At 46.0% G+C, this 26,385-nt stretch overlaps 1 protein-coding gene across 1 annotated transcript; it reads left to right on the top strand.

Moving 5' to 3' along the window:
* The first annotated feature begins 1,682 nt into the window (after window positions 1–1,682).
* On the top strand, window positions 1,683–11,870 carry LOC121564479 (zinc finger and BTB domain-containing protein 38-like). Its single transcript, XM_041875775.1, has 2 exons — window positions 1,683–2,202; window positions 7,430–11,870. Exon 2 carries the CDS (start codon window positions 7,430–7,432, stop codon window positions 11,300–11,302), a length of 3,873 nt encoding a protein of 1,290 aa, XP_041731709.1. The 5' UTR covers window positions 1,683–2,202; the 3' UTR covers window positions 11,303–11,870.
* Window positions 11,871–26,385: the final 14,515 nt, after the last annotated feature.

Below are 26,385 nucleotides of genomic sequence, written 5' to 3'. Positions count from 1 at the left end.
TACTCTTTGTTTGCAAGACGTTTGAAGTACTAACAAATACTGTGGGAGAGGGTTTGTGGTGAGTGAGACAAACGGTAGGTACTGCAGGTACTTCATTTGCAGTTCTCAAAACTGTAAGGAACAAAAAGCATGGATGGTAAAGAAGGGCTCGGCTTATTATTTGTTTTGGGATGTTGTGTTCCCCTGCAGTGCACCAGTGGAAATCGATTGTGCAGGCAAGACTACGAATACAGGAAAAGGAGGAGGAAGCAGGCAAGACCATTAACCATACATAGCAGGCATGTCTTAAAAACACTGAAGGAAGAGAATAGAAAGACACCAGAGGAAAAACTCAGATAAAGAGAAATTGCAATATGGAGGCATGATAGTGGCCACCCAAACATGTCAAATCATATTTCCTTTGGCTTTACGAGGCTCCCTCCCAGGCAGTGTAAGGTTCGCAACCTTTACTGTTCCATACAACCATGCTGGTAAGGTAGCACTGTTTTCTTCAAAGGTTGCCACAACAACAAGGTCATGCCAAAGTGCAGCGGCTTACGGAAGTGTGAGGCCTGGCGTGCTGCCAGGCTGGTGTACTGCTTACCCAGGCCAACGCAAGCAGACAGGGGCCTTGATTCCACTCAGGAACGACAAGTATCAAGACGAGTAGGCCTGCACCAGAAATAGCTGGCAGACGGCTGAGCTTGTGGTTAATTGTGTGCGTCTCAATCAAACACAAGGCCATGTGACCAGTGATGAGCAGAGAGAGAGAAAGCACAGAGAGCAGGAGGGGACAGAGGCATGGGGATTTTCATGATAAGCTGAACGAACACTGGTAGAAAGTGCATAGTGAATGACTCCCATGCATTTCATGAGGCCAATCTGTTCTGTGAGACCAAGTCAAATGTAAAATGTGCATGGTTTTCACATTCGGGTGCAGAAGCTGTATCCCTAAGCCCAGAAAGAAAGCTGAGACACGTATGCAAATTAGAAAAACACTTGTGATAAAACCCCTCCGCCTTCATACGTATAAAGCGACTGTCTGCATCTACAGCAGCTAGCGGGGCTAGCAGTGCCCTGCCTGCCTGGTTTAGCCCCTCCCCCCTGCACTCTGCAGTGTTGTGGCATCCCCCTGTGTTCCCATCCATCAGCAGCCTCTACAAAGATGACTGTTCTCCTCTCCTCCTGCTCTCTCCTCCGTCCTCTTTTTTTCCCACTTCATCTCTTACTTTGAAAGTGCACCGAAGCAGACGAGAGAAATAAACCATATATAGTCGCAGATATCTCATTGATCATGCTGCTATATGCAAACAAGAGCATAGTAGGCTTATCGTGTTCATGAGGCAATGCACTGCAATGTACACAGACGTGCTGACTGAAAGAGCGAGACAGAGGGTTGAGTGTACACAGCAGCACAGACAAAGAGAAAGCGCCTGTGTGCATAGGCATGAGACAGATGGAGAGCGTGATGTGACATGTTTGAAAGTGAGTTACAGATCCAGCTTCCTTTTTGGACTGTGAGATACAGTATGAATGGTGTAGAGGTCGAGCAGAAATGTGATTGTGGGTGCGCTTTGTGGTATGGTTGAAGTTGTATCACCGTAACCCTGTTAGCAGGCGTGCAGCCTAGGCGTTTTCTCTGTTATCTGTGCAGCACGGCGTAGTGGTGTGTGATGTAGCACTGAGCCGCTCTCTCTTACCGTCCTCAGCCATGCTTAATAAAGTTGCCGTTTCCTGCTTGGCGACTGCAGAGTAGATGCCGCTGGGCTCCAGTTGCCCGGGCAGCACAGAGGCAGCAGACAGACCCATAGTCCAGTCTAGCTATTTTTAAACTTGTGGGAATCCTGTGGTCAATGGTCTGAGAGCTGGGGCAAGCCAGGACAGGACTGGGCAGAAGAGGAGAGAGCGGAGTACTCTACCAGGACCTAGGGAGAGGCGAAGGACGTTGGAGCTGGAGTGAGCAGCGTAGAAAGAGAGAGGGAGGGAGTGAGAGAGGGAGAGGAGGAAAGAAAGACAACAGTGAAAGCTCTGCCTCTAACGGCACCACTGAGCAGCAACGAGTCTAGAAAAAAAAAGTGTCTACTTTTGCCTTCACGAAAGTTTTTTTTCTTCTGTACGGTAGAGAATATGAACTATAGTGGAGGGACACTGTGTAATGTTTTTGGCTGTTCGCCTTCTGTGTCAGCTGTTCGCCTTCTGTGTCATTTTCTCTGATTCACAAAGGTATGTTCTGCATGTTTCCACCCAATCTACAACCTATTTATAACGGAAATACACATATTGCATGGGGTGGCTTGAGTGGGTTCTGCTATGACATTTTCGCTCTGTTTGACTAGACAGCTTGTATTCGAGACAGTTTTTTTCTCGCCTTGTGGTTAATAGAAATTAGGGGATTTTAATTTGTAAGGTTTTGAAATGCATATTGCATGATATTCTAAGGCACAGTGAACTAGGGTGTGGCAAAGAGACATCCGTTGATGACAAATTCAAAATTTCCGCTCAATGTGTGAACAGACTAAACCACATCAAGATGAGAGAAAATTGGTCATATCAGCCCTTATTGAAAATAATCAACTGAAATCGCAGACGTGCAATTTCCAGATGAAAATGCATGGAAAGTGGCACAAACCAGAGGAAATCAGCATCAAGGTTGAAGCACATCGCCTGCCGTAAGCGGAAGAGAGAAAAAGTCCATCGGGCTGCTGCATTTCTGCTGCAGACTCTCACACACACCGACCGACACATATCCAGAGTGGAAACAAAGGGTGGCGAGCCTCCATTGCGGTGGCGTTGGAGCCTGGGACCTCTGCGGTGCTGTCGCTCTCAGACAGGAAGGGCTCGCTGTGAGGAAGGACCTAACCAAATCCCCGGACGGCTAATGCAGTCGCCCGCCTGCCCCGCCATCCGTCTGAATCTGAATCCCAATAAGTGCTGCGCCACAGCATGTTGCCGTGACAACGGAGGCCTGTCAGACGGGGAGGCAGGAGGCTGTGTTTCCCAGTGATACGCGAGGCTTCTCTTCTCTCGGTCTGCTGCCAGACATATTGTAATCGTGGCACCTAGAGAAAACATGATCAAAAAGATGTATTTTATTATGATTATTTTTCTTCAAACAAGGGTGCTTGATCACTTTAATAATAAGTTAAGTAAATATGGGAAAAAAATAACTACACATTTTTATGTTTCAATACAGACATGTTAAGTCAAATTAGAGTGTTTATGGCCTGGGGCTGAATGTATGGTTTATTGCTGTGCAATTATGTAAATCTAACCTCTGTCATTAGGTTATTTGTTCTTCCCTGCCTTTTCTGAGTAATATGTAGAACGTGATGCTTAAGGCAGTCAGTTGAAACACAGAGACGTGAAAATGAGCACAGTTTCAATTATATTAAAACACCTAGGTGTAATGTAGGTGAACAAGCAATTGGGTGCAACGGGGATGCCTCTAGGGCAGTATTCAACTGATCTTTTTGTTTACGAAGAGGGGGTCTCATCTCAACATCATGGTCTAATGGCAATCTGGAGCAGGGACAAACGGTACCCCATAAACGGGCAGCCATTTTAACCTACCCCAACAGCTCCCCTACAACAAGGCTAAAGAAGAATATAGAAAATGGCCGCCATGCCATGGAAAATTACAGTATCAGCATTTTGTAGTGCATATGTATAACCTGCCCTACTATATGCATAACAACAATGCCACAATTGCAGAGCCGACCTATACCTTGTTCTCTCTGTAAGCAAAGCTGTGGTGCTCGCCAAAGCACCTCTGCCAGACATCAGGGATTACATCTTTAATGTCTGACAGGGAAAGAAGACATTTTGCATTAGGAAGTATGTTATGACGCTGATCTTAAAATAAAGACGTTTCCAGAGAAGTCAGGGACCAAAATCACGGGATGCTCATAAAAATAGATCTATGTAGCGTAGGCTTCAGCAGCATATAGGCATAATAATATCAATATTAGTCATGCAAACAGAAAGTAAAAAAGAAATGCTGATACCGGTAGGCTATATTTAGGCTAACTGCAGAAGCTACTTGCCTTTGCGGGTAACCTAAGCATCATCCTGTGTGAGAGTGTGACAGAGATGTTGCCTCAGACCAGTCCACACAGTGACATAGGCACACTCCCCTGGGAGGAACACGCAGGAAGTGCTGTGCTCTTTAATTGCCTCTTAGATTAGACAGAAAGATAAGAGACATTAAAATCCCACTGAACCACATGCAAAAGCATCGGAAGACTAAGCTTATTAATGCCATTACACACAAACATAAAAACAACCCAATGGGCACAGACGCCAATTCAACATCTATTCCACGTTGGAAACAACGTAGATTCAACCAGTGTGTGCCCAGTAGGAATGCTCTACAGATGTCTATAGATGCATACAGTGAAGCAGATGGCGTGTGTGTGTTTGTGTAAACTGTATGTGCGAGCCATGAATGTGCGATTAGGGACTGGATTAGCAACTGAATTCTGCTCTGAAAAGAGCTAAATCGTCTCAGCAAGAGTCAACATGGTGGTCCTTCCTCTACAGTGGCTCTATAGCTCAGTGCACCGTCTCAATTGTAGGGCGTTGGTTAAGTATTCCTGTTACTGTATTAGCTCAGACTCAGCTGTGTGTGGGTGAGAGCAGTCATTCCTCCAGTGCTTACGAATAATGTCAACCTGAGCCCAGTGTGCTTATCAGTATGAAGTATGCTGATGTACCTGCCAGCCAGTAAGGGCAATGACTCCAGCATGGCTGGTCACCTGGAACGGCATTGAACGATTGACTGAAGCAGATAGAGCACCTCCACATCCTGTGTGAATCACAGCATGTTTGTCCTCACTCTAGTTTCCACTCCACCAGCTGTTTCACTTGCCAGGTACAAGTCACTTTGCTTAGTCAGTGTTTATTAAGAAAATAGTGTGGCAGCCTCCAGACTGTGGTCATTCTGCGTTAAGTAGCCTAATGTGCCTCACCAGCTTGGGCAACAACAAAACAGAGAAGAGAGTCTCCAGGAAGCCATACGTCTTCAGGAATAGGTTCACAAATCTATACTGTATACTGAACTAAAATATAAACGCAACATGCAACTATTTTAAAGATTTTACTGAGTTACAGTTCATATAAGGAAATCAGTCAATTGAAATAAATTAATTTGGCCCTAATCTATGGATTTCACATGACTGGGAATACAGATATGCATCTGTTGGTCACAGAAACCTTTTTTTTTTTATGGTAGGGGCGTGGATCAGAAAACCAGTCAGTATCTAGCGTGACCACCATTTGCCTCAAGCAGTGCGACACATCTCCTTCGCATAGAGTTGATCAGGGTGTTGATTGTGGCCTGTGGAATGTTGTTCCACTCCTCTTCAATGGCTGTGCAAAGTTGCTGGATATTGGTGGGAACTGGAACACGCTGTCGTACAAGTCGATCCAGAGCATTCCAAACATGCTCAATGGGTGCCATGTCTGGTGAGTATGCAGGCCATGGAAGAACTGGGACATTTTCAGTTTCAAGGAATTGTATACAGATCCTTGCATTATCATGAGGTGATGGCGGCGGATGAATGGTACGACAATGGGCCTCAGGATCTTGTCACGGTATCTCTGTGCATTCAAATTGCCATCGATAAAATGCAATTGTGTTCGTTGTCCGTAGCTTATATCTGCCCATACCATAACCCCACCGCCACCATGGGGCACTCTGTTAACAACATTGACATCAGCAAACCGCTCGCACACACAACGCCATACACGCATTCTGCCATCTGCCCGGTACAGTTGAAATCAGGATTCATCCGAGAAGAGCACACTTCTCTATCGTGCCAGTGGAGGTGATCATTTGCCCACTGAAGTCGGTTTTGACCCTGGTGATGAGACGGTTTCTGACAGTTTGTTCAGAAATTAGTAGGTTGTGCAAACTCACAGTTTCATCAGCTGTCCGGGTGGCTGGTCTCAGACGATCCTGCAGGTGAAGAAGCCGGATGTGTAGGTCCGTGGAGGTCCTGGGCTGGTGTGGTTACGCGTGATCTGCGTTTGTGAGGCCGGTTGGCTGTACTGCCAAATGATCTAAAACGACGTTGGAGGCGGCTTATGGTAGAGAAATTAACATTAAATTATCTGGCAACAGCTCTGGTGGACATTCCTGCAGTCAGCATGCCAATTGCACGCTCCCTCAAAACTTGAGACATCTGTGGCATTGTGTTGTGTGACAAAACTGCACATTTCAGAGTGGCCTATTATTGTCCTGAGCACAAGCTGCACCTGTGTAATGATCATGCTGTTTAATCAGATTATTGATATGCCACAACTGTCAGGTGGATGGATTATCTTGGCAAAGGAGAAATGCTCACTAACAGGGATGTAAACAAATGTGTGCACAAAATGAGAGAAATAAGCTTTTTGTGCGTATGGAACATTTCTGGGATCTTTTATTTCAGCTCATGAAACACTTTACATGTTGCGTTTATATTTCTGTTCAGTGTATTTCTATCACATACGAGGCAATTATTCCAAAATGTAAAATAGAAGTTAAATTGAATTGATTTTCAAACAATGGTGAGTGCTCTTATTTCCAGGTTTATACATTTTCCCAATGTATGGTCAATGCTGTTTTTTCCAACAGAGAATCATCATAAATTCTTCATGTACAATGGTTATTCCAAGCATTGCAAACATTTTGTAAGGGTAATGTCAAGAGGAAATCTTTGTGCTGTTGCTACTTTTTACAGAGTAGATATTACATTTGTATATTCTCATGAGAACTAAGTATTGTTCTGGTTAATCTATTTGAATAGGCTTGTGGAAAGTAGATAGTGCCTACAGTTCTTCAAGATATGGTATGCCAGCATCACCTCCTTAAACTTTGCTGCCCTCTAGTGTGACAAAGTAAGAAGAGCTGGATTGCTTTCTTATAAAACTGACCCACATTCCACTTGATTTCCATAAGGCCATTACTGCCAATTCCAGCCCATGCCCATGCTTAATCAAAGTAACTTAAATCATATTCCTTAGATTATCTCTGTATGAAAGGAATTGTTACTGTTTGCACAACTATAGCCTAAATTATTTTGAATACCAAAGAATCAAACACAGAATAAATAACACCATTTCCAATTCCACATAAGAAAAAGTATGTATGTACCCCTTTCATATGTTTTTTAAGAATGTCATTTAGTAATTTTTACATTTTAGTCATTTAGCAGACACTCTAATCCAGAGCGATTTATAGTAGTGAGTGCATACATTTTCGTACTTGTCTCCTGTGGGAATCGAGCCCACAACCATGACGTCACAAGCGCCATGCTCTACCAACTGAGCCAAATGGGACTCAGTTGGTACAAATGTAATGACGTGTTCATATTTTTAATTGTGACAATAAGCAATGTGGATAAGCAATGGGGCTAACAATGTTTTGAAACCAATTTGAAAGCCCGTTTCCTTTATGTCCTCTCTGCAGATGACGGTGGCGTCTCCCTGCACCCAGGGCTTGATGGACAGCTCCCATCCCCAGGCGCTCCTCAGCAGGCTCAACGAGCAGCGCTCCCAGGGTCTCTTCTGTGATGTCACCATCGTGGTGGAGGATGTCAAGTTCCGGGCCCACCGGAACATCCTGGCTGCCTGCAGCGGATACTTCCGCAGCGCCTTCACTTCCCCTGAGGTGTGGACTTCCAGCCAGGTGCTGGAGCTGATGGACCTGAGGTCTGAGGTGTTCGCCAGCATCCTCAACCTCATCTACTGCTCCAAGGTGACATCATCATCTAGCACAGAGGACACTATATGCCTGATGGCAGCTGGAAAAAGACTGGGGATTCCCTTCTTAGAGAAACTAGTGGAACAAGACAGGCAAGGCTCAGGTGAGCCACAGATCCAGACCTCAACCAACCCTGTTAAGACCACAGGCCGTAGTAAGGCCCAAGGGCCCCGTAAAGCAAAGAAAGAGACCTCCAGGCCAGAGGAGCCAGACAGTGCTAGAGGCCCGCGGATCACCAATGCTTTCTCTATCACTGAAGTGGGTCCCGGGAACAACCTCTTCACCCCACTAGACCTGCACAGTGGGGAGAGGCCGTCACCTGACCTTGGACAGACCCCAGCGGGCTTCCCTGCCCCCTGCCCCCTCACAGTGGACAATGAGCCCATGCAGGCTCTGTCAGAGCACTCCTATGCAGTCATCAGCCAGGGACCCAGGGCACCTGAGCACAGGGATGGCAACCAGGAGGACAACAAGAAGGGTACCAAACCCACACAGGCCCAACCAAGGCAATTGGCCAACAGGAACAGTGGCCCACTCAAAAAGCGCCACAGACTGCGAGCCGCCTTGAGTAAAAGCACACTTCCAACACCGGCTGTAGCACATGAACCTGTGCATCCTACTGGAAGCCGCCCGGCATTAATAAAGGCCACTGTACAACCTGTGGGAACGTCACCCCCGTCATTATACCCGCAGACAGTGCATACAAGCAGGGCCAATGAGTTGCCTCTAGCCATTGATAATGGCTACAAGGAGCTTGACCCACCTCCACTTTCACCCCACACAGAAGACAGCATATCAATCTACGGCTGTGAGCACTGTCCAGAGATATTCACCAATAAAGCACTTCTCACCGTACACACAGAAATGCACAAAAAAAGGTTTGTCAGTCATTTGTTTTGCAAGTTTTGTCGCAGGAAGTTCATGCATTTGAAGCGGTTGCGGAACCACGAGACGGTGTGCCCGAAAGCACAGAAGGGCTCGCCTGAACACGAGCCCCAAGGCAAAGAGGCTGGGGCAGACCATTATTCAGACAGCATGCCAAGCATGGACAATACACTAACGGATGTCCAGTTATCTCCTCCTGAACTCCCTGACCCTTTCCTTCCAACCAGCCTCCAAATTAACCCCACCTCAAAAACACTGCAGGCTGTAGATAGGTTAGTGAAACCTAGTGGAGGCCATAGGGTCTATAACTGCAGTGTGTGTAAACGGGCATATGTGACCCTCTCCAGCCTGAAGCGCCACGAGAATGTGCACTCCTGGCAGAGGGCGTACCCCTGTCACTACTGCAATAAAGTGTTTGCCCTAGCCGAGTATCGCACCAAGCACGAGATCTGGCACACAGGTGAGCGCCGCTACCAGTGCATCTTCTGCTTAGAGACCTTCATGACCTACTACATCCTAAAGAACCACCAGAAGGCCTTCCATGGAATCGATCCCAGATTGTCTGTGAATAAGAAGTCGGCAAATGGTGGATTAAAGGGCAGCGTTTACCCCATCAAACTCTACAGGCTTCTGCCTATGAAGTTTAGAAAGAGACGGTATAAGACCTACAGTCAGACCTATTCAGAGGAGCTGGAGGGCAGCGAGCAGGCCCCGCTGGGCAGCAGCTCTCCCATCCCTCCATTTGAGGATGGTGGCGCTATGAGTAACCAAGATGCTGCTTTATTCTCAATGCCTGTGACATTCATGGCCACTCCAAAAGTGGTAGCATCAGTAATGCCACGCATCAGTTTTGAGCAGCCATGTGACCAAGATGTAGACCAAGATGCAGGCACAGGAAAACAGGCCTCTCACTCCAAACGTAAGTGGCCACCATATAGCTATACAACCCCCTTGGCCATAATGCAGGCAGGTGGGGAGTCCCCTGCACTGGACTATGGCGATGTTGCCACATTCCAAAGGTTTAAGAACCCAGAGGGCAACAGTCACAATCTACCATTCCTAAAAATTAACCCACCAAGCTCTCTGAACAGGCTATGTGAGCTCTCAGTTGCAGCACAGAGAATTGAAGCCATGACCAGTCAGCTTTTTCTGCCAGGGGCTGAGAGTCTGGCGCCTAGCAAGACTGCAAGGGGGGAAACTGAAACGTACATTGCCAAGCCTGCATGTCCAGGTCCCTCCGTGGATAGTCATGTTCTACCCCTCTGCCAGATCACAGTGAAAATTGGCAACGAGGCCATCATTCGCCGGAGGATCAAGGGCTCCAAGCTGTTCCCCAAGAAGAGGAAAAGAAGCAGCTGGAGCCAGGTAGAGGAGAGGTGTCGGGACCAGGGCCGGCCTGCAGAGGGCAGCATGGAGAGCTCCAGTCTCCACTTTATAGAGCCAGAGCCATGTGGTGACCTCACTGACCGTGACACAGCTGACAAGCTCTGGCGTCCCTATTACTCTTACAAACCCAAGAAGGGTAAGAAACTAAGATCCAAACACAGAAAAGAGAGACGTCGTCTACGCTATTCCATGACATCCTCAATAGTGCCCAAGGCCAGCAAAGACTACCTGGATAAAGGATGCAGAAGTGCTGAAGAGAGCATCTCCAGAGAGGGCATAGAGCTGAAACAACGTCTCAGAAACAGCAGCCCAAAGACGATGTACACCTGTGACATCTGTGCAAGCACCTTCATAACGGCATCTGGTCTGAGAGCGCATGTCATTGGCTGCCACCCAACTTTCTGTCGGACCTGTGCAAAGCAGTGTCCCCCCGGGGAAGCCCCCAGTTCCAGCTGTAAGACCGCTGAGGACAGCAGGGATTATGTATGCAAGAGCTGTATGGAAAATGGCTCCTGCTTTGACAATTCTGCCCGCAGCCCCAGCACAGAGAAGCGGTATCGCTGCTCCTTTTGCCCCCAGCGCTTCCTCTACCTCGCAACCAAGAAGAGCCATGAAAAAAAACACCAGGAGACAGCAGGAAAGGGGTACAGCAGTGACGACTACCCCTCAGTTCCAAAACGCCCAGCAACTTTGGACTTAGGCCTAAATCTGAAAAAGTTTGTCATCAAAACAGAGGAAGGGGAGGATCAATATAGCATCGACAAGGAGAGCAAAGCGTCAGTGGGATCACTAGGCAGTTTCTCAACAGAGAAGATAGAGCCTAAGCATGAGGAATGGGAGGACTCAGGTGACTACATGTCAGTGGCGCCCAAGAAAGAGCATCCATTTACAATAAACAGTGATGGACACTATCAGCAAACTCCAATGTCACCCCCCTGCACTGACACCTTTTCTCTTTCCCCTTCAGAGATGCAGTATAGAAAGCTTTCCCCTTCAGAGATGCAGTATAGAAAGCCTAAAAAGCGCTTTGAACACAAACTGCAACATCAGACAAGCCTCACTTCCAAAAGGCAGAAGCAAATAGACTATATGGGTAGAGAGACACCCAGCCATAAGGCCCCTATGACCACACCAGGAGCAGACAGTCATTTTAGCTATGGGCAGTCTTCTTCTACATATCTGAAAAGAGACTCTGTCACTAGGGGAAACACTCCCTCCTCACCCAAGTCAGAGAAGTGTACATACAGTGCAAAGAGGAGTCCTCTTTACAAACATACTACTTTCCATTCAGGAGGGAAATACCTTTAAGTGACTATATGCCTATGTAGTAAGTTGGAGACCTACAGTCAAATACATATGTCAATACATTTCAAAGCTGTGCTTGATTTAAGTTAGTTTGCCCGAAATAATGGACCCAATGGAATTGACCCAAACTAAATCAAGCGCATCTCAAGTACTTTGAAAACATTTTTTGACATTATGTTTTTGACCTTGGTCTGGAAAACAGATAGATCTGTTATAAGTTGCCAATGGACAGCAGATATTGAATATGAGGACCTAACTGACATCTATGTAAATATAATTTTCTTCTCTCTTATAACACAATCTGTAGTTTTTCATGTAAAAAAAAAAAAGTGATTTATTTTTGTACTTTGTTTTGCTTTGAGAGACTAGTTCATCATTATTGTGCTGTCCATTTCTATAACTATGCTAACGGTGCATAGTTATTTGCACTTTATAATAATTGATATTTTTTACTGTATAGGCATCCATTCATATAAATAGTCTGTCCACCACTTTGGTAGTGTCATTATCACTGACAGCACCATGTGTACCATTAAAATGAATGAGAATCCCCATGTGTGTCTTAAAATAATATACATGACGTGTTACAAAGTTGACAAACTGACAAGTTGCCAAACTGCAGTTTGTGTGTCATAGGGAATAAATAATTAAATCAACCAGTAGATCATGACAAGAAGAGAACATACATGCCTGTTTTGATATTCACGTGTCTTGGGTTATTTTGCTAAATAAACAATCAACCTGTCTGGAATTGCCGAGAAGAGCTGTTATGCTACATTATGGAATTAAGAGGATTAATTAATGCATGGCACACACACACCCTCCTGTTGTTAGATTAAATAAGCACACAGGAGGCCATATTTGGTCTTTGCATTGATGCAGAGTTTGCAGCCGTTACTTTCATAAGGCAAATAGAAACAAAAACAAATCTAAGCCATCTAATATTTGAACTCTTTACTTTACTGAATGCTTCTCTTTACCTTTGTGTTAAATGTTTTACCTAACTTCTCAGTTGTATTACCATTCGGTAAATAAAGAGTGTGTAGACTTTGCAAAAGTGCAAATGCTTAGTAAATCTGACTGTCTGTTTACTCTGGTGCTCTGTTGGATTCAGTTCTACAGTCACTTGGTGGCCTCGGGGTCAGCCCATCTGAGAAGTTAATTTCTTTCCCATCATCCCTTAACAAAACCCAGAAACATTTTAGAGTCTGGCCCACATGACGCAATATCCAGATGTTCCCCTCTCCCCATCCCCCTGTAGTCGGGACTGGCTCTGATCTGGTAACAGGTTTATTAGGTACTATAGTACTTACCTTCTCCTCCACAACCCCCTTGTTACCCAATGCTTCCAGCTTCTGGATAAACCTTAACTACTACTCTCTGCTCCTTCAATTAGTAAGTTGACGGTGTTAATGAAGATCAATCAATTCAATCAATTTTATTTTATATAGCCCTTCTTACATCAGCTAATATCTCGAAGTGCTGTACAGAAACCCAGCCTAAAACCCCAAACAGCTAGTAATGCAGGTGTAGAAGCACGGTGGCTAGGAAAAACTCCCTAGAAAGGCGAAAACCTAGGAAGAAACCTAGAGAGGAACCAGGCTATGAGGGGTGGCCAGTCCTCTTCTGGCTGTGCCGGGTGAAGATTATAACAGAACCATGCCAAGATGTTCAAAAATGTTCATAAGTGACAAGCATGGTCAAATAATAATCAGGAATAAATCTCAGTTGGCTTTTCATAGCCGATCATTAAGAGTTGAAAACAGCAGGTCTGGGACAGGTAGGGGTTCCATAACCGCAGGCAGAACAGTTGAAACTGGAATAGCAGCAAGGCCAGGCGGACTGGGGACAGCAAGGAGTCACCACGGCCGGTAGTCCCGACGTATGGTCCTAGGGCTCAGGTCTCTCAGTTGGCTTTTCATAGCCGATCATTAGGAGTTGAAAACAGCAGGTCTGGGACAGGTAGGGGTTTCGTAACCGCAGGCAGAACAGTTGAAACTGGAATAGCAGCAAGGCCAGGCGGACTGGGGACAGCAAGGTGTCATCATGCCCGGTAGTCCTGACGTATGGTCCTAGGGCTCAGGTTCTCAGAGAGAAAGAGAGAACGAGAGAATTAGAGAGAGCATACTTAAATTCACACAGGACACTGGATAAGACAGGAGAAGTACTCCAGGTATAACCAACTAACCCCAGCCCCCCGACACATAAACTACTGCAGCATAAATACTGGAGGCTGAGACAGGAGCGGTCCGGAGACACTGTGGCCCCATCCGGAGAAACCCCGGACAGGGCCAAACAGGAAGGATATAACCCCACCCACTCTGCCAAAGCACAGCCCCCGCACCACTAGAGGGATATCCTCAACCACCAACTTACAATCCTGAGACAAGGCCGAGTATAGCCCACAGAGGTCTCCACCACAGCACAAACCAAGGGGGGCGCCAACCCAGACAGGAAGATCACGTCAGTAACTCAACCCACTCAAGTGACGCACCCCTCCCAGGGACGGCATGAAAGAGCACCAGCAAGCCAGTGACTCAGCCCCTGCAACAGGGCTAGAGGCAGAGAACCCCAGTGGAGAGGGGAACCGGCCTGGCAGAGACAGCAAGGGCTGTTCGTTGCTCCAGAGCCTTTCCGTTCACCTTCACACTCCTGGGCCAGACTACACTCAATCATATGACCTACTGAAGAGATAAGTCTTCAGTAAAGACTTAAAGGTTGAGACCGAGTCTGCGTCTCTCACATGGGTAGGCAGACTGTTCCATAAAAATGGAGATCTATAGGAGAAAGCCCTGCCTCCCGCTGTTTGCTTAGAAATTCTAGGGACAATTAGGAGGCCTGCGTCTTGTGACCGTAGCGTACGTATTGGTATGTACGGCAGGACCAACTCGGAAAGATAGGTAGGAGCAAGCCCATGTAACGCTTTATAGGTTAACAGTAAAACCTTGAAATCAGCCCTTGCCTTAACAGGAAGCCAGTGTAGGGAAGCTAGCACTGGAGTAATATGATCAAATTTCTTGGTTCTAGTCAGGATTCTAGCAGCCGTATTTAGCACTAACTGAAGTTTATTTAGTGCTTTATCCGGGTAGCCGGAAAATAGAGCATTGCAGTAGTCTAACCTAGAAGTAACAAATGCATGGATTAATTTTTCTGCATCATTTTTGGACAGAAAATTTCTGATTTTTGCAATGTTACGTAGATGGAAAAAAGCTGTCCTTGAAACAGTCTTGATATGTTCGTCAAAAGAGAGATCAGGGTCAAGAGTAACGCCGAGGTCCTTCACAGTTTTATTTGAGACGACTTTACAACCATCAAGATGAATTGTCAGATTTAACAGAAGATCTCTTTGTTTCTTGGGACCTAGAACAAGCATCTCTGTTTTGTCCGAGTTTAAAAGTAAAAAGTTTTCAGCCATCCACTTCCTTATGTCTGAAACACAGGCTTCTAGCGAGGGCAATTTTGGGGCTTCACCATGTTTCATTGAAATGTACAGCTGTGTGTCATCCGCATAGCAGTGAAAGTTAACATTATGTTTTCGAATAACATCCCCAAGAGGTAAAATATATAGTGAAAACAATAGTGGTCCTAAAACGGAACCTTGAGGAACACCGAAATGTACAGTTGATTTGTCGGAGGACAGACCATTCACAGAGACAAACTGATATCTTTCCGACAGGTAAGATCTAAACCAGGCCAGAACTTGTCCGTGTAGACCAATTTGGGTTTCCAGTCTCTCCAAAAGAATGTGGTGATCGATGGTGTCAAAGGCAGCACTAAGGTCTAGTAGCACGAGGACAGATGCAGAGCCTCGGTCTGACGCCATTAAAAGGTCATTTACCACCTTCACAAGTGCAGTCTCAGTGCTATGATGGGGTCTAAAACCAGACTGAAGCATTTCGTATACATTGTTTGTCTTCAGAAAGGCAGTGAGTTGCTGCGCAACAGCTTTTTCTAAAATTTTTGAGAGGAATGGAAGATTCGATATAGGCCGATAGTTTTTTATATTTTCCGGGTCAAGGTTTGGCTTTTTCAAGAGAGGCTTTATCACTGCCACTTTTAGTGAGTTTGGTACACATCCGGTGGATAGAGAGCTGTTTATTATGTTCAACATAGGAGGGCCAAGCACAGGAAGCAGCTCCTTCAGCAGTTTAGTAGGAATAGGATCCAGTATGCAGCTTGAAGGTTTAGAGGCCATGATTATTTTCATCATTGTGTCAAGAGATATAGTACTAAAACACTTAAGTGTCTCTCCCGATCCCAGGCCCTCGCAGAGTCTGGCAGATCCAGGACAGCTAAGCCCTGGAGGAATACGCAGATTCAAAGAGGAGTCCGTAATTTGCTTTCTAATGGTCATGATCTTTTCCTCAAAGAAGTTCATGAATTTATTACTGCTGAAGTGAAAGCCATCCTCTCTTGGGGAATGCTGCTTTTTAGTTAGCTTTGCAACAGTATCAAAAGAAATTTTGGATTATTCTTATTTTCCTCGATTAAGTTGGAAAAGTAGGATGATCGAGCAGCAGTGAGGGCTCTTCGGTACTGCACGGTACTGTCTTTCCAAGCTAGTCGGAAGACTTCCAGTTTGGTGTGGCGCCATTTCCGTTCCAATTTCCTGGAAGCTTGCTTCAAAGCTCGGGTATTTTCTGTATACCAGGGAGCTAGTTTCTTATGACAAATGTTTTTCGTTTTTAGGGGTGCAACTGCATCTAGGGTATTGCGCAAGGTTAAATTGAGTTCCTCAGTTAAGTGGTTAACTGATTTTTGTCCTCTGACGTCCTTGGGTAGGCAGAAGGAGTCTGGAAGGGCATCAAGGAATTTTTGTGTTGTCTGAGAATTTATAGCACGACTTTTGATGCTCCTTGGTTGGGGTCTGAGCAGATTATTTGTTGCGATTGCAAACGTAATAAAATGGTGGTCCGATAGTCCAGGATTTTGTGGAAAAACATTAAGATCTACAACATTTATTCCATGGGACAAAACTAGGTCCAGAGTATGACTGTGGCAGTGAGTAGGTCCAGAGACATGTTGGACAAAACCCACTGAGTCGATGATGGCTCCGAAATACTTTTGGAGTGGGTCTGTGGACTTCTCCATGTGAATATTAAAATCACCAAAAATTAGAATATGATCTGCTATGACTACAAGGTCTGATAGGAATTCAGGAAACTCAGAGAGGAACGCTGTATATGGCCCAGGAGGCCTGTAAACAGTAGCTATAAAAAGTGATTGAGTAGGCTGCATAGATTTCATGACTAGAAGCTCAAAAGATGAAAACGCCATTTTTTTTTTGTAAATTTAAATTTGCTATCGTAAATGTTAGCAACACCTCCGCCCTTGCGGGATGCACGGGGAATATGGTCACTAGTGTAACCAGGAGGTGAGGCCTCATTTAACACAGCAAATTCATCAGGCTTAAGCCATGTTTCAGTCAGGCCAATCACATCAAGATTATGATCAGTGATTAGTTCATTGACTATGACTGCCTTTGAAGTGAGGGATCTAACATTAAGTAACCCTATTTTGAGATGTGAGGTATCACGATCTCTTTCAATAATGGCAGGAATGGAGGAGGTCTTTATCCTAATAAGATTGCTAGGGTGAACACCGCCATGTTTAGTTTTGCCCAACCTAGGTCGAGGCACAGACACAGTCTCAATGGGTATGGCTGAGCTGACTACACTGACTATGCTATTGGCAGACTCCACTAAGCTGGCAGGTTGGCTAACAGCCTGCTGCCTGGCCTGCACCCTATTTCACTGTGGGGCTAGAGGAGTTAGAGCCCTATCTATGTTGGTAGATAAGAGGAGAGCACCCCTCCAGCTAGGATGGAGTCCGTCACTCCTCAGCAGGTCAGGCTTGGTCCTGTTTGTGGGTGAGTCCCAGAAAGAGGGCCAATTATCCACAAATGTTATCTTTTGGGAGGGGGCAGAAAACAGTTTTCAACCAGCGATTGAGTGCTGAGACTCTGCTGTAGAGCTCGTCACTTCCCCTAACTGGGAGGGGGCCAGAGACAATTACTCGATGCCGACACATCTTTCTAGCTAATTTACACACTGAAGCTATGTTGCACTTGGTGACCTCTGACTGTTTCATCCTAACATCGTTGGTGCCGACGTGGATAACAATATCTCTATACTCTCTACACTCGCCAGTTTTAGCTTTAGCCAGCACCATCTTTAGATTAGCCTTAACGTCGGTAGCCCTGCCCCCTGGTAAACAGTGTATGATCGCTGGGTGATTCGTTTTAAGTCTAATACTGCGGGTAATGGAGTCGCCAATGACTAGGGTTTTCAATTTGTCAGAGCTAATGGTGGGAGCCTTCGGCGTCTCAGACCCCGTAACGGGAGGAGTAGAGACAAGAGAAGACTCAGACTCAGACTCCGACTCGCTACATAATGGGGAAAACCGGTTGAAGGTTTCTGTCGGCTGAATGAGCGACACCGGTTGAGCATTCCAACAGTATTTCCCTCCAGAAGCCATGAGAAAGTTGTCCGGCTGCGGGGACTGTGCGGGGGGATTTATACTAACGTTACTGTCTGTACTTACTGGTGGCACAGACGCTGTTTCTTCCTTTCCTACACTGAAATTACCCTTGCCTAACGATTGCGTCTGAAGCTGGGCTTGTAGCACAGCTATTTTCGCCGTAAGGCGATCGTTCTCCTGTATATTATGAGTACAGCGACTGCAATTAGAAGACATCATGTTAATGTTACTACTTAGCTTCGGCTGTTGAAGATGTTGACGAACCATGTCCAGATAAAGCGTCCGGAGTGAAAAAGTTGAATAAGGGAAAAAAAGTTGCGATGGAAAAATGGAAAATAAAGTAAAATTGGCAGCTAAAACGCACAGGAAAATGACTCTTCTGTCTCGGGATAAAACGGGATAAAACGTCCGGGGTGAAAAAGTTTAACGAAAAAAGATGAGTGAGGACAAAACTAAAAAGTTGGTAAATTTGTTGAACACAGATATTGATTAAACGTTTATTAAAAGTAAAACGTGAATAGTTTGGCAGGTAGCCAAGTAGCAACAAACAGCACAGCAGCACGGAGACAATGCGGAAGCGAGACGGAAGTCACGTGTCACAACAGCTCAATAGGAGCCTGTATTACTGCAGTACACAGAGCCAGATAAACCAATGAGGTGGCTGTGAGTCACAGGCCATGAGATTTTGATTATTTACAATTAGCTCACAGTCTAAATAATAGTTATTGATGAATAATACACATTTGACAATTCAAAGCATAGTCATGGAGTAGTCATCATGGCTGATACCCATAAGGACCACATGTATGCCTATAACCAAATGCAAAGCAGGTTAGGTTTGTACATTGAAACTTCCTCTGGTTTATAGAAACTGCAAATGTAATCACACTGGTCTCCTCTCCTAACACAAGCATCTGGCCATCTAATCTACTTCCATCAATGAGGTAAGAGGTCACATAGATAAAAACATCCATACTATGCATACCGTGGGTGATTCCTCACAAAACTAGGTCAAAAGAAGAGCATGATTTTGGGGATTTTCACGAAATGTAGTTCCTTTGATGGAAGGATTGTTGACATATTAGACATTTGTATCTTAAAGCATAATTGAGAAATAATTCATTGAAGCTGGAATATGTGACATTTACCCAGGCCTCCTTTAAGACTCCATAATGTTTCATCTGTAGGTGTTACAAAGCAGAAATTGTTGTCATATGAAACCGCTTGTTCGGTAATATGAGTAGTATCTTGATTTCAAAACCAATTTTCTTTCATTAATTAATGAATATTTCAAATATACCATTTTTGATTTGGCTAATGTTTCAATATATTGTTGATCATAACATACTCTACAGGCATAATATTTCCAGAGTTGGATCTCTCCTACTTTTGGAGCTATGATCCAATTTGTAAGCATTACCAACAGAGTGAATGTGCAAATGATCGCCCTCTGCTGCTGATTTGCAGGATGTGCAATGATACAAGTAAAGGAGGGCTGTGATTGGTTACACTGCCTGTTATGCCAATTTATCTGTATAAAATGGTTAATAACTTTAAAACTAGGAGAGATCCCACTCTGGAACTTTGATATGCCTGTAGAGTATATTATGTTCATCAATATATAAACACATTTGACTAATCAAAAATGGTATATTATTATAAATTAATAATTGTAATTGAAATCAAAATACTACTCATATTACAGAGCAAGTGGTAAGGCTTCAAATGATGCACATTTTTGCTTTGTAGCACCTACAGATGAAACATTATGGAGCCTTAAAGGAGGCCTGGGTAAGGCCAAAATGTCACAAATGTTCCAACTTTAATTATTTCTCAATTATGCTTTAAAGCGCAACTGAAGGCAAAAAACAACTTATCTGATAGAAAACGGCCTATGTGGCATCGATATTAGTCAGAAACATTTATTCTAGTGTCAGAATTGACTACAAAGTGTAAATAGGATAATTTGATAAAGTCAGTCTTGTCCAAAACAGAGTTTTGTAAGTGAGTTCGTCATGACTTACTTGAGGGTAGGGTTTTGATTTCGACAATGCTCACATGGAATACACAGCTGCGGTGATTGCACTCTATCCAATCCTACCGCAGAACTCACAGACAGTGAGAGACTTCCCAGCAGGGAAGCGGATCGGACTTTGTTTACATCAAGACAACACTTTGGACATGTTTTTACTTGAGAAATACAGCATAAAAAATCTTACCTAGATGTAGAATTACACGACTAAAACCTCCTAGGCAAAAGCTTTTGAATCAATTACAGAATTCTTGAGTTATCTTACATTCATTCTGACTATTTTGAGGAACTGATACTGGCTTTGTTGCTATGGTGTCTCATGGGGGACAAACATCAGCATCTACCACATCGAACCACACCCCAAAGACTGAAATCTTGTTTTTCTTAATGAGCAACAGAGAAACACGCGGAATCGGTGCGTTCAGTCACTCTAATAGCCTCTTAAATGTACAGTAACTACATGTAATCTAAAATGAAATGTATGTAATTCCCGAAAGTAATTATTAACCATCAAATTAAATTTTATTGGTCACATACACATATTTAGCAGACGTTATTGCGGGTGTAGCGAAATGCATGTGTTCCTAGCTCCATCAGTGTAGTAGTATCTAACAATTCACAACAATACACACAAATCAAAAAGTAAAAGAATGGAATTAAGTGTCACGAATTCAGCCGAGGCTGCCCCTCCTCCTTGCTCGGGCAGGCTTCGGCGTTCTTGTCACCGGAGTACTAGCTGCCACCGATCTATGTTTCTGTGTTCCACTTATTTTGTCTTGATTGCACACACCTCATTCCCATCACGTTAATTTGTTTCCCTATTTTACCCTCTGGTTTCCTCATGGTGTTGTGCGTGATTGTTCATTGTTTTGCTGTCTTTCTTGTGAGCTGGTATTTTTCTTCCCTGCGTGGAAGATATGCTCTGTTACTTTTGTTAAGTAAAGTACGTCGTTTACTAAGTTCTGTGTCCTGCGCCTGACTCCGTCCTACTGCTACACACTGACGCATGACAATTAAGAAATATATAAATATTAGATTGAGCAATGTCGGAGTGGCATTGACTAAAATACTAAAATACAGTAGAATAGAATACAGTATATACATATGAGATGAGCAAAGCAGTATGTAAACATTATTAAAGTGACTAGTGTTCCATTATTAAAGTGGCCAGTGATTCCAAGTCTATGTATATAGGGCAGCAGCCTCTAAGGTGCAGGGTTGCATAATCGGGTGGAAGCCGGCTAGTGATGGCTATTTAACAGTCTGATGGCCTTGAGATAGAAGCCGTTTTTCAGTCTCTCGGTCCCAGCTTTGATGCACTTGTACTGACCTCGCCTTCTGGATGATAGCGGGGTTAACAGGAACTGGCTCGGGTGGTTGATGTCCTTGATGATTTGTTTGGCCTTCCTGTGACATCGGTTGCTGTAGGTGTCCTGGAGGGCAGGTAGTTTGCCCCCGGTGATGCGTTGGGCAGACCGCACCACCCTCTGGAGAGCCCTACGTTTCCGTACCAGGCGGTGATACAGCCCGATAGGATGCTCTCAATTGTGCATCTGTAAATGTTTGTGAGGGTTTTAGGGGTCAAGCCACATTTCTTCAGCCTCTTGAGGTTGAAGAGGCGCTGTTGCGCCTTCTTCACCAAACTGTCTGTGTGGGTGGACCATTTCAGATCGACAGTGATGTGTACGCTGAGGAACTTGAAGCTTTCCACCTTCTCCACTGCGGTCCCGTCGATGTGTATAGGGGCGTGCTCCGTCTGCTGTTTCCTGAAGTCCACGATCAGCTCCTTTGTTTTGTTGGCGTTGAGTGAGAGGTTATTTTCCTGGCACCACTCTCCCAGGGCCCTCACCTCCTCCCTGTAGGCTGTCTTGTCATTGTTGGTAATCAGGCCTACTGCTGTTGTGTCGTCTGATAACTTGATGATTGAGTTGGAGGCGTGCGTGGCCACGCAGTCATGGGTGAACAGGGAGTACAGGAGGGGGCTGAGTACACACCCTTGAAGGGCGCCTGTGTTGAGGATCAGTGAAGTGGAGGTGATGTTTCCTACCTTCACCACCTGGGGGCGGCCCGTCAGGAAGTCCAGGACCCAGTTGCACAGGGCGGGGTTCAGACCCAGGGCCCCAAGCTTAAAGATGAGCTTGGAGGGTACTATGGTGTTGAATGCTGAGCTATAGTCAATGAACAGCTTTCTTTCATACACTACCGTTCAAACGTTTGGGGTCACTTTGAAATGTCATTGTTTTTGAAAGAAAAGCAATTTTTTTGTTCATTAAAATAACATCAAATTGATCAGAAATACAGTGAAGACATTGTTAATGTTGTAAATGGCTGTTGTAGCTGGAAACAGCTGATTTTTAATGGAATATCTACATAGGCGTACAGAGGCCCATTATCAGCAACCATCAGTCCTGTGTTCCAATGGCACGTTGTGTTTGCTAATCCAGGTTTATCATTTTAAAAGGCTAATTGATCATTAGAAAACCCTTTTGCAATTATGTTAGCACAGCTGAAAACTGTTGTGCTGATTAAAGAAGCAATAAAACTGGCCTTCTTGAGACTAGTTGAGTATCTGGAGCATCAGCAATTGTGGGTTCTATTACAGCTCAAAATGGCCAGAAACAAATAACTTTCTTCTGAAACGTATCAGTCTATTCTTGTTCTGAGAAATGAAGGCTATTCCATGTGAGAAATGGCCAAGAAACTGAAGATCTCATACAACGCTGTGTACTACTCCCTTCACAGGACAGCGCAAACTGTCTCTAACCAGAATAGAAAGAGGAGTGGGAGGCCCCGGTGCACAACTGAGCAAGAGGACAAATACATTAGAGTGTCTAGTTTGAGAAACAGGCGCCTCACAGGTCCTCAACTGGCAGCTCCATTAAATAGTAACCGCAAAACACCAGTCTCAACGTCAACAGTGAAGAGGTGACTCCGGGATGCTGACCTTCTAGCCAGAGTTGCAAAGAAAAAGCCATATCTCAGATTACCCATCTTAATCTTTTATTTTTATTGGCCAGTCTGAGATATGGCTTTTTCTTTGCTCTGAGGATGCGGCTAGGGATGCCGTCTGGGCCCGCAGCCTTGCGAGGGTTAACACGCTTAAATGTCTTACTCACGTCGGCCACGGAGAAGGAGAGCCCACAGTCCTTGGTAGCAGGCCGCGTCGGTGGCACTGTGTTATCCTCAAAGCGGGCGAAGAAGGTGTTTAACTTGTCCGGAAGCAAGACGTCGGTGTCCGCGACGTGGCTGGTTTTCCCTTTGTAGTCCGTGATTGTCTGTAGACACTGCCACATACGTCTCGTGTCTGAGCTGTTGAATTGCGACTCCACTTTGTCTTTGTACTGACATTTTGCCTGTTTGATTGCCTTACGGAGGGAATAACTACACTGTTTGTATTCGGCCATATTCCCAGTCACCTTGCCATGGTTAAATGCGGTGGCTCGCTTTTTCAGTTTTGCGCGAATGCTGCCATCTATCCACGGTTTCTGGTTTGGGTAGGTTTTAATAGTCACAGTGGGTACAACATCTCCTATACACTTCCTGATGAACTCAGTCACCGTATCCGTGTATTCATCAATGTTATTCTCAGAGGCTACCCAGAACATATCCCAGTCCGCGTGATCAAAACAATCTTGAAGCATGGATTCCGATTGGTCAGACCAGCGTTGACTAGACCTTAGCACGGTACTTCCTGTTTGAGTTTCTGCCTATAGGACGGGAGGAGCAAAATGGAGTCGTGATCAGATTTGCCCGAAGGGAGGGCAGGGGAGGGCCTTGTAGGCATTTCGAAAAGTTGAGTAGCAGTGGTCCAACATTTTTCCAGAGCGAGTACTACAGTCAATGTGTTGGTAGAACTTCGGTAGCGTTTTCCTCAAATTTGCTTTGTTAAAATCCCCAGCTACAATAAATGTGGCCTCAGGATATGTAGTTTCCAGTTTGCATAAAGTCCAGTGTAGTTCTTTGAGGGCCGTCGTGGTATCGGCTTGAGGGGGAATATACACGGCTGTGACTATAACCGAAGAGAATTCTCTTGGGAGGTAATACGGTGAGAATTTGATTGTGAGGTATTCTAGGTCGGGTGAACAAAAGGACTTCAGTTTCTGTATGTTATCACAATCATGAGTAGTTAACAACCATGAGTAGTTAATCATGAAACATACACCCCCACCTTTCTTCCCTGAGATGTCTTTATTCCTGTCTGCGCGATGTACTGACAACCCTGCTGGCTGTTTGGACGAGGACAGTACAATCCCTGATGTCTCTCTGGAAGGGGATCCTCACCCTGAGCTCGCAGTGGATGGTGTGCACGCCTCCTGAGTCGGTCTAGAAGTCCACTCTGTCACAATCGTCGAAGGAGGAGGACCAAGGCGCAGCGTGGAATGCGAACATATTTATTAAATAATGATCACACGAGCAAAACAACAAAACGATAACGTGACGTCCTTGGTTACATACACAAACCATACACGGAACAAGAAACCACACCAAATGAATGCCTAACGGCTACCTAAGTATGGCTCCCAATCAGAGATAATGAGCTACAGCCGTCTCCGATTGGGAGCCACCCTGGCCAACATAGAAATACAAAACTAGACTATCACCCTAGCACACAAAACACAAAGAAACAACACACCCTGGCTCAACATAACAGAGTCCCAGAGCCAGGGCGTGACAGTACCCCCCAAAGGCGCGGATCAGCACGCGCCAAACATAAACCGAACAGGGGAGGGCCGGGTGGGCATTCCTCCTCGGAGGCGGTTCCGGCTCCGGGCTTGACCCCCACCCTCCAACCAACCCCCCAAAGCGCCCCCTGGTCCGGTCTGGCCCTGCTGGCCGGAGCTGGACTGAACACTGGTGGAGCGGATTGCTCTAGCTCCGAGTGGAGCAGCTGACCGGTGCCGGATCAGGCACCGGTGGAACAGGCACGGGCTGTGCCGGACTGACGACGCGCACCACAGGCTTGGTGCGGGGAGCAGGGACGGGCCGGACCGGCTGACGACGCCGCACCATTGGCTTGGTGCGGGGAGCAGGGACGGGCCGAACCGGGCTGACGAAGCGCACCACTGGTTTGGTGCGGGGAGCAGGAACAGGCCGGACCGGGCTGACGACGCGCACCATTGGCTTGGTGCGGGGAGCAGGAACAGGCCGGACCGGCTGACGACGCGCACCATTGGCTTGGTGCGGGGAGCAGGGACGGGCCGGACCGGGCTGACGACGCGCACCATTGGCTTGGTGCGGGGAGCAGGAACAGGCCGGACCGGGCTGACGACGCGCACCATTGGCTTGGTGCGGGGAGCAGGGACGGGCCGAACCGGGCTGGCGACGCGCACCACAGGCTTGGTGCGGGAGCAGGAACAGGCCGGACCGGGCTGACGACGCGCACCATTGGCTTGGTGCGGGAGCAGGACGGGCCGAACCGGGCTGGCGACGCGCACCACAGGCTCGGTGCGAGGGACAGGAACAGGCCGGACCGTACTGGGGACACACACCACTGGCCCTACGCGGGGATCAGGAACGGGCCGGACCGGACTGGTAACACACCCCAGTACCTCTCGCCGTGCCTCTACACTTTCCTCCCCTTTTGTGACCAGTGGCCCCTGTAACCTGGCGGCCTCCTCTACTAACCGCTCTATCGCGGCCTCCTGCTGCCCCGTCGTCCACGGCGTGAGCCCCCCCCCCTAAACATTTTCTGGGAGTCTCTCTTCCCCGTGGACCAGGCCTCCATAGTTCTCGCCCAACTCTCGCTCTTCTGCTTCCAACTCCAGCCTCTCTCCTCCTCACACGGCTTGACCCAGTCGAGGTGGCACAGGAGATCCGCTAGAGATTCCCCTGGCGATGGCTCCTGGACACGCTGCTTGGTCCAGTTTTGGTGGTTTCTTCTGTCACGATCGTCGAAGGAGGAGGACCAAGGCGCAGCGTGGAATGCGAACATATTTATTAAATAATGATCACACGAGCAAAACAACAAAACGATAACGTGACGTCCTTGGTTACATACACAAACCATACACGGAACAAGAAACCACACCAAATGAATGCCTAACGGCTACCTAAGTATGGCTCCCAATCAGAGATAACGAGCTACAGCCGTCTCCGATTGGGAGCCACCCTGGCCAACATAGAAATACAAAACTAGACTATCACCCTAGCACACAAAACACAAAGAAACAACACACCCTGGCTCAACATAACAGAGTCCCAGAGCCAGGGCGTGACACACTCCGAATACCTCTTCCCCACCAGCAGTGTTTTGGAGCAACCTCTGGAATAAGTTCAATTGCCCTGGGGGGTACGAACAAAGGATCCAATTCAGGAAAGTCGTATTCCTGGTCGTCATGCTGGTGAGTTACTGCCACTCTGATATCCAAAAGTTCTTTCCAGCTGTATGTAATAACACAAACAATTTCCTGGCCTTATAATGTAAGAAATAACATACAAAAAAACAAAATACTGCAAAATTGCTTAGTTGCTAGAAGCAGAGCTGCCATATCTGTCGGCGCCATCTTACTCAAAGAGAGGACCATAAACAGTAACTAGTAATGCGTTAAAATCTCACCTTTCTGGTATTTCTTAA

The sequence above is a fragment of the Coregonus clupeaformis genome, chromosome 5, assembly GCF_020615455.1.
Source record: "Coregonus clupeaformis isolate EN_2021a chromosome 5, ASM2061545v1, whole genome shotgun sequence".
NCBI lineage: Eukaryota > Metazoa > Chordata > Actinopteri > Salmoniformes > Salmonidae > Coregonus > Coregonus clupeaformis.
The sequence above is the reverse complement of the archived record's forward strand: the minus strand, read 5'-3'. Positions and strand labels throughout refer to the sequence as shown.

Bases quoted from the DNA above. Each gene is read 5' to 3' on its own strand.
- LOC121564479 (XM_041875775.1), top strand. From the start codon at position 7,430: ATGACGGTGGCGTCTCCCTGCACCCAGGGCTTGATGGACAGCTCCCAT.